The 9175-nt window shown below is 39.2% G+C and overlaps 1 protein-coding gene and 1 long non-coding RNA gene across 3 annotated transcripts; one reads left to right on the top strand and one right to left on the bottom strand.

Annotated features, from left to right (window-relative positions):
* Positions 1–380: 380 nt before the first annotated feature.
* On the top strand, positions 381–9175 carry gpr156 (G protein-coupled receptor 156). The gene is made up of 9 exons (XM_077216659.1): positions 381–505; positions 1178–1305; positions 1445–1568; positions 4036–4146; positions 4234–4359; positions 4704–4799; positions 5854–6090; positions 6675–6836; positions 7678–9175. The coding sequence occupies exons 1-9, from the start codon at positions 389–391 to the stop codon at positions 8965–8967; spliced, it is 2391 nt and encodes a 796-aa protein (XP_077072774.1). The 5' UTR covers positions 381–388; the 3' UTR covers positions 8968–9175.
* Positions 1078–6283, bottom strand: LOC143723844 (uncharacterized). 2 transcript variants are annotated; one of them, XR_013197179.1, is made up of 3 exons: positions 5912–6283; positions 1434–1557; positions 1078–1285 (listed from the first exon to the last, which is right to left on the bottom strand). It is a non-coding gene; the product is annotated as an uncharacterized LOC143723844 (long non-coding RNA). The 2 variants fall into 2 exon arrangements; XR_013197180.1 differs by having other exon boundaries at positions 1434–1561.

Raw genomic sequence — 9175 nt, forward strand, 5'->3', positions numbered from 1 at the left:
CCGAAGAAGCCAATCTAATGACAAAAAAACAAATAAACATTCCTTTAGTAACAGTCATTAATTATCATAGATCATTTTATATCGTTTTTACATTCTTATAAAAACAGACCGAACTAGGAATAATTTATATTTCAGTGTAACTATATTCCAGACAGAAGAGCTTTTTTTTAATTGAAACTATGAATAACAGCGCCACCTTGTGTTCAGTCTTCTACAATGTACCTAAAAACAGATCTGAGGTTTGATAGCAAGTTTGTTTCATACATTTTACATCTCGACTACAATGCTGTGTAATCATTGTGTCATTGTATGAAATACAACGTTGTATGAAGTTTATTTTCTATCTTTCAGGGTGTGTGTATGAGTTGAGCTAGAGCTCAGGCCAGTAATGGAGGCAGGACTGAACTGCAGCTCTCACTGTGAGTCTGGCGTCTGCTTCATCGACCCAGGATTGAACAGTCAGCTGGGCTGGGACGTCCTGCAGAGACTCTGTGCGCTCTCAGCGGTACATACACACACTCACCGACCTAAGTGCACCACAACACACTCAAAGACAAGTACATTTACATTTACAAACAGTCTGACCGAGACCACTAGTGAAAATGCTTCTATTTTATCTTCTTAATTTAAATGTAAGACTGCAGAAGCCTCATGTTCATTATAGTCTATACCAATCAAAAGTTTGGGGTCAGTAGCCCTCAATTTTATTTAGCAAGGAGTCAAGGATGCATTCAATTTATTCAAAAGTGACAGTAAAGACATTTCTAATGTTACAAAAATGTCTATTTCAAATAAATGCTGTTCTTTTGAACTTGATCCATTCATCAAAGAATCCTGAAAAAAAAATCACGATTTTAACAAAAATATTAAACAGCTCATCTGTTTACAACATCGATAATAATAATAAATGTTTCTTAAGCAGGAAATCAGCATATTATAATGATTTCTGAAGGATCATGTACTGAAGACTGGAAAATTCAGCTTTGATCACATGAATAAATTACACAAAATATATTCAAATAGAAAACAGTTATTTTAAATTGTAATACTATTTAACAGTATTACTGTCTTTACTGTATTTTTGATCAAATAAAGGAAGCCTTAGTGAGCGGAAGAGACTTCTTTCCCAAACTTTTGAACTTTTATATGAAGTATTTTGCTGTTTGTCTGTGTGTAGAGCGGTGTGGTTGTCCAGAGTCACTCTCTGTCTCCTACTCTTCGGGCTGTAGTCTGGACGCTGCTCTCTTGTGGGATTCTGCTGGCTCTTTTCTTCCTAATTTTCACTCTGCGCTTCAAAAACAACAGGTATGAAATGGCTGGATCTCTTCTTGTACTCATAGCTCTCAATCATGACTTATATGACTAATTTATCACTTTACAGGTGGTCTTTTTGTCCACTAACTAAAGTCATGAAATGAACTTTGATTCTGTACCTCTGACACAGGATAGTGAAGATGTCCAGTCCCAATCTGAATGTGTTGACTCTCTGTGGCAGTCTCCTCACATACAGCAGCGGCTTCTTATTCGCCGTGGAGGAGAGAGAACCGCTGTCAAGAGCTGTCTTACAGGTACACACACACACACACACACACACACACACACACACACACACACACACACACACACACACACTTCGTTATTTAGATTTTGAAAGTCAACTCCATCAGATTACACAAGTAAGACCCCCTTCTCTTTGTACCTCCTTTTACTTTAGTATATTTAAAGCGGTCTTATAAATCACACAGCTGGCTTATTATTCTGAATTGCTAAAGACCTGTTTACATTTAACAACTCCATAAATCTCCTTTAATGCACCAAACATGTTTAACAGAATTCTTGTTGACTTTAAGCTGTAAAGCTTCTCAAACCCTACATCTGTGATTGATTGCATATCCATTGTTTATACTTGAAATGACTCTGGATTTAGTTCTTTGAGTGTGTTGATTGTGTGTTGCTGTTTTGGATAGATTAGCAGTGTTTAAAAAAGAGAGAGAAAAAAAAGAGAAAGAAACACTAGTGTTCAAAACTTTTGGGTCAGTAAGATTTTTTGCTTTTAAGAAAATTTTTCTTCAGCAAGGATGCATAAAATTGATCAAAAGTCACAGTAAAGAAATGTATAAGATTTCAGTTCCAAATAAATGCTGTTCTTTTGAACTTTCTGTCCACCAAAGAATCCTGAAAGGAATGTATCATATTTTTCCACAAAAATATTATGCAGCACATTTGTTTTCAACATAGATAATAATAAGATACGTGTCTTGATAAGAATGAGTTCTTAAGGATCATGTGACACTGAAGACTAGAGTAATGATGCTGAAAATTCAGCTTTACCATCACAGGAAAAAATTACATTTTAAAATATATTGAGCGAAAACTTCTCGGGTTACTTGATTGTAACCCTGTTCCCTGAAAACGCGGGAACGAGATGCTGCGCTGAAGCATCTTTGTATGACCAGTTGTGAATAATGCATGTAACACGTCAATGAAATAGACATTGAACTTGACAGCCTCAGACGGCGACGTCATCGAAAAGCGCTCTGGTCAGATGCTATATTTGTGCCACATGTCCTCAGGTATCATTTTGTCTAAAGAGGTGTCCTTGGACATCCTCAGTGCGGCAATGTAGCGCAGCATGTCGTTCCCGCTTTTTCAGGGAACAGGGTTACAGTCGAGTAACCCGACATGTTCCCTTTCAAAAGCTACTCTCAATACTGCGCTGAAGCGCTTTGGGAACAAGACTACCCCAACCGCTGCACTGAGGGTGTGTGGACCTTCCACGGTTGTGTAGTCACCCAATGTGAAATTGTATACTTGGTGGCAGCCGCCCCCCTGTTTCAGCCCCCATGACAAACAAATATTTGCCCTGACTTACTCCACTGGCTAGTGCGGTTTACATAGGCCCGCAGAGCACAGACTGGACACAGTTGGTGAAGTTTCTCGTTGTCAACGGCGGAGGGCAGAAGGCTTCAAGAGTGAGGTGATAGCCATAAGAAAAATCATTTTTAGAGTCAGAAGCTTGTCAGACACTGACCCCAAGGGGGTCTCTACCAGCCCCTCAAGGACTATAGCTAATTTCAATTCAATTCAAATTTATTTGTATAGCGCTTTTCACAATACATATTGTTTCAAAGCAGCTTTACAAAAAGTGCATTTCAGAAATGTACATAGAAAAAATACAGTTAGTTAATCATGTAGTAATTTAGGGCATAACATATCGCCGGCGTTGAGTCGTCTCTTCACAGGCGTCGAGTCGTCTCTTCACAGGCGTTTAGTCATCTCATCGCAGGTGTTGGGGCATCTGATGTCTCCGTGAGAGGCTGGATACAAACTGGAGCTGACGAACGCTATTTACCTCAGGACTAGCGTCCCGAATTTCCATGGAGGAATCTTGTTTCCTGCGGGATGCCTCAGTTGCCAGGCCCCACGAATAAAGCGAGCGAGCAGAGGATGCTTCCCGAGTGGCACCTCGTCAATCAAGGCTTGGCAAGTGGAGGGAGGCCTTGCACTGGGTATGGTCTCTATAACTTCAGGTGAAAGCCCAGTGTCCCTCAGTTGGTACCCTTCAAGGGGCCAAACATGAAGGTTCCACAACTCGGGCTGGGGATATTGTCCTCTGTCTGCCGTCAAGGAGAGATATTATCTCCGAGAACCAAACTCTGTCATGCAGAACTGAGAATGAACCGACATGCAAATTAGTGGGTAGTGCTACTGTGTATGTTTCTAATTAGCTAGTTATCACACTAGCCTTAGTTAGAGGAAGTTATTTTGATTAAAGATTATGAGGGCACAATAATAATGATGTGCACAGATACATAATTTATAATAAATAGCTACTGCAATATTCCTTTTTTTTAAATGGCCTAATTTGATTTCATGGTTACTTTAACAAACAAACAAACATTGTCATGATTTGTATGGTTATGTACAAATACAAATGTGACTAATGTGACTGAATGTGTCAAGTCACTACAACCAGAGCAGAATTAAAAGCAGTTCTCATGTTAAATGTGCGTATCTTTTTCTGTACCATCTCAGGCGCGGATGTGGACACTGTGTATCGGCAGCTCTCTGGTGTTTGGACCCATTCTTGGGAAAACATGGCGGCTCTACAGAGTGTTCACTCAGCGTGTGCCCGACAAGAGAGTGGTGAGTTATGATATGTCTGTGAACGAATAGGCTATGAATTATTGGTTGATGTCACTGGCTTCATAATAGTGTTCTGTTGTGTTTCAGATTATTAGAGACATCCAGCTGATGGGTTTGGTTGCGCTGCTGGTCCTAGTGGATGTTTTTGTTCTGTCAACATGGGGTCTGACGGATCCGATCAAGTGCTCTCGGTCTGTTAGTGCTATGGTGAAGGTATGCTTACTCACCCTGGTTTTTATGAACAGCTTTTTTAGAGAATTTTCACACAGCTCTTTTCTAAACAATGACAATTCAAATGGACCATGTCTGTCAGGCTTCACAAAAACTTTAAAAAAAAAAATACATACATATACATTCCATACAAGCACTATAGAAGTAGAAGTTTTGTGCGAGAAACTTGCATTCTTAAAGCAGTGATGATGTCAACTTCATTTTTGAATAGCCACAGCCATAATTCCTATATATAGGGATGTAAAGAGCCATAAAAGGAGAACTGATGGAAGCTCCAATGATTTATGGCATGTGAAGTATTTTGTGTTGTTTCTTCTTTATGTCAGGTAATAGAGCTGGACGCATCCTATTCTCTGACCCAGCTAGACTCCTGTTCTTCTCTCTTCTCGGACCTGTGGGTAATCCTGCTCTCCGTGCTTAAGGTAAAATTCAGCTTTGCCATCATAGGAACGAGTTACATTACATTAAATATATTAAAATAATGTTTAAAATTTTAATATGTATTTTAATAATTTCACAATATTACTGTTTTTACTTTATTGTATTTTATCAAGTAAATGCAGATACTCAAAAACATAAAAAAATGAAAACCTTACAGACCCCATACATTTGAACAGAATAGTGTATTTTATATATATAATGTACTGTAGAATAATTGCTTGAGATAAAGTGAAGCCTTTTGTAGGACTATAAAAAAAAAATCAATGTGACCAGTGTTATTTTTAAATCATTGAAATACTATTATAGTTTTATTTTTGTTTTTATTTTGACTATTTTCGATATTTTAATACTATTTAAATGCATATTTAAGTTTTTATTTTAATATTTATATATTACATGGTTTTGGCATTTCTATTATTTTTTTTAAATAGGTCTGTATAGTTTTTTTATTGTTTTATTTTAGTTTTAGTTATTTTAGTATATCAAATTAAACTAAATCAAAATGAAAATTGTGCCTTGGCAAATAGATAAAAAAAATACAAATTGATTAATTAAGTTTTATTAATTTTATTTTATTGCATTTAATATTTATTTTATTTCAAGAAACTAAAATGTTTTTTTTAATGGTTTTAGTTTAAGTTAGACCCCTAAAGCCCAAAGAACACTTCAATTTGGGGTGGAGCATATTATAAAAATTATGTAAATAAATATTAAAACAGTAATATGCATTGTGGAACCATAAGAATCTAACGAGAATAAAAAAGGCTCAAACACGAATGGGCTTGTTACAGTAATGAAATGATTTGTCATAATAATCTTATACACTAATAGATTTATTTAGAAATCATATACATTCTGTTTTATCTTTTGGTATTGGGTTATGCCCATGCTTCCTATAAGATTCACCACAAACAAGCCTAATAGTTTACATTCTCATCATTCATTTGGAATTCACAAAATATTCATACAGGTATTGATAAAAAGCATAGTTTATATGCTATTTTGCTTCACACTAAAATCCCTCTCTTTTTACAGGGTAGCCTCCTCTTGTATGGGACGTATCTTGCCGGTCTGACAAGCAATGTCAGCTTACCTCCAGTAAACCAGTCTATGACCATCATGGGTGCTGTCTGCCTGGTGACCATGTCGACCGCTGTGGCCGTGCCCATCTCTCTTTACCTGTATGCCTGGCCCAATGTGGTCTACAGTGTAGTGTCTGGAGCCATCTTCATCTGTACAATGGCCATAAACTGCCTGCTGTTCGTCCCTCAAGTACGTACTGGTCAATTCACAGCCAACATCTGATGATTTGCCGTCAGTCTTTGTCCGGACATTCACATTTTTGGATCTGAAAAGGGTTATGTTGAGGTTCAACCAATCAATAACTCTGATTAACCAATCAATAACTCAATGAGTCAGCATTCAACATCAAATGTGTTACGCAATATGTCCTGTACATTTGGAGAGTACACTGCTAATGTCAGCTCTTTATAATGGTGATTGAGCATAGATCGTGTGTGTGTGTGTGTGTGTGTGTGTGTGTGTGTGTGTGTGTGTGTGTGTGTGTGTGTGTGTGTGTGTGTGTGTGTGTGTGTGTGTGTGTGTGTGTGTGTGTGTGTGTGTGTGTGTGTGTGTGTGTGTGTGTGTTTAAGTCAAAAAGACTGCCATAAAAAAGGGAAACATTTGGTTAATGAATCACACAGACCTGATAATGCCTGAACTGAAGTTATTGCGCAATAAATAATTAATTTAATAACTGAACATTAGCATGAAACACTCAGTAAATGTATGTAATTGAATACCCCTGCTGTACCTGTACATACCTACTTAATCATTATTATTATTCTTCCCTACAGCTGACCCAATGGAGACAGTTTGAAGAGGAGACAAACTCACATCCCAGTCAAATGGCCAAATACTTCAGTAGTCCTAGTAAATCCACAAACTCCATGTACAGCGAGGATGAGATCTATTATCTACTTGGTGAAAATGACTCCATGAAAAAACTCATCAATGAGGTACCAATAGTTATTACATTTAAATTGTGTTATTCCAAGCAAAGTGATGCTCTTTTCAAGGGACAATATGAGGTATTGCATAATTAGGCCTATTATTTTTACCTTTAGTACAAATACGAACAGCATAGTAGAGGAATATGTGCTATTCTAAAGCTCAAAGTTTACTTGTTTATCCACGTTCTGTGCCATCTCACAGACCTCACGCATGATGTAATTTTCATCATAAGCACCAGTCTGCTAATATCCACATACACCCTAATCTTTCTGTTTGTTTAGAAAAACTGCGTATGTGTAAGTGATTGGCTCCTCAAAAACAAAGGTCCACTAGAAAATGTGCATGCAGTGAACACATCCATCCGTGCTGTACAGACAGACAGACAGACAGACAGATAGACAGACAGACAGATAGACAGACAGACAGACAGACAGACAGATAGACAGATAGATAGATAGATAGATAGATAGATAGATAGATAGATAGATAGATAGATAGATAGATAGATAGATAGATAGATAGATAGATAGATAGATAGATAGATAGATAGATAGATAGATGGATGGATGGATGGATGGATGGATGTATGTCCACACAGTGATTCCTGGTTTGGTTAAGTGTGATGATGAATTCATGTGTTGGGTGTGGACAGTGTGTTTTGCGTCACTACACCACAAATGAGGTTGGATCCTTTGTTTTATATTTCCTCAAGGCACCGCTTTATGATCTCACATCCTGTAAAATTGGCATCTATCCCATACACCTACTTAGTGAAGTGAGCCATTCTAGATAATGACTGTGATTAAGGTGAAGAGGTTTAAACCCAATTTTCCTCCATATTTGCAGAAGAATGCTGTTATTGATAGCCTACAGGAACAAGTGAACAATGCCAAGGACAAGTTGCTCAAACTGATGACTGCTAGCCACCCCTTGGACGAGGGAGAAATGGACTCCTCCAACACTAACCTCAACTCCACCTCCACGCAAACCACAGTGGTATCTCCTGATTCTCCAACCCTTCTTCTCAAGAAATACTCAGAAGTTTCTCCCACCAGAGCTCTCTCTCCACCTCCCTATATACCTCCTCCACCGCTTCCCACTCACACTACCTCAAAGCAAACGTTCCCTGAAGGTTCAATAGCTACAAATGTTCCCTCTTCTCCACCACACCTGAGGCTTCCACCTCCTAAAGTTGAGGTTGTGAGTCTGAATGGAAACACAGAAGATGCAATTCCAGCCGTAAACAATATCAGAAACCCAGGTCTTGGAAGAGAAATTTTGGAGGAGCTTTCGGATCAGGAAAAGTTAACACAGGGTTCCTCTTCTTTGTGTCCTGCTCGGTGTAGTTCACCTCAGGTTGAGTCTCCAGAGCCATCAGCCTCCATGGAGATTCCAGCTATGTCATCAGCAGGACGACTGGGTTTCGTAACCAATGAGCAGCTGGCGGAGATCCTGCAGGATCTGAGTTTGGATGCCATAAGCAGTTCTGTCAAATCACCCGACCGTGTTCGAAGCCCATCCATCAATCCAGACGACCTGAGCATAACTCTTTCTCCTCGATCTCCTCTACAGTTCCTTTTCCCCACCATCTCACCCTATCTCATGCGTAAACGCAGACCTCCATTTTACTCCTCGAGAGGTGGACCCCCCCCTTACTATTTTCCAGGCTCGGTACCTCCAGGGCGCAGTAGGGCATCAGCACTATCAGACCATGAAAAGTTGAGGGATGATGACTCTAAAACAAGTCCCACCAGCAACCCTCAAAGACATGACTTTTGGCACGAGGGAAAGAGGAGAAAGAGGAATGAGAAAGCAAAGACTCGCCGTGGCAGTGGACAGGACAGTTGGGAATGTTCTTCTCACAAATGTTCCGTTACTCCTTTCACGGGGCAGGTTCCTCAGCCTGCCCCCGCTGGGCTGATAGAGGGGGAGCCGTATGACTACTCAGACTCAGACTCCAGCAGCTCAGAGGACTACTGTTACTACCAGCGGTCCTTCTGCAGGGCCTGTCATCACCCCTACGACTCCACAGACAGCCTCACCTCAGGGACCTCTGACAGCGAGGACGAGAGCTTCTATCGCTCAACACGTCCTGTCGTGAACTTTAAAGTCGACCTTAAACCAACCTTTGTCTGAACGGAATGCACATCCATTATTTATATATGGGTCAGTGATGTGATGCTCTTTTTGTTTTGTCGGAACCTTATTAAGTTATTGAGATATACAGTATAGTTTGGAATAATTGCAATTTTGATGTTTTTGAAAGAAGTCTCTTAATGTCACCAAGGCTGCATCTAGTTGATCAAAAATACAGTAAAATAGTAACATCGTTAAATATGATTAC

This window comes from Siphateles boraxobius, unplaced genomic scaffold, assembly GCF_051911475.1.
Source record: "Siphateles boraxobius isolate OS27281-9 unplaced genomic scaffold, OSU_SipBor_1 7, whole genome shotgun sequence".
Classification (NCBI taxonomy): Eukaryota; Metazoa; Chordata; class Actinopteri; order Cypriniformes; family Leuciscidae; genus Siphateles; species Siphateles boraxobius.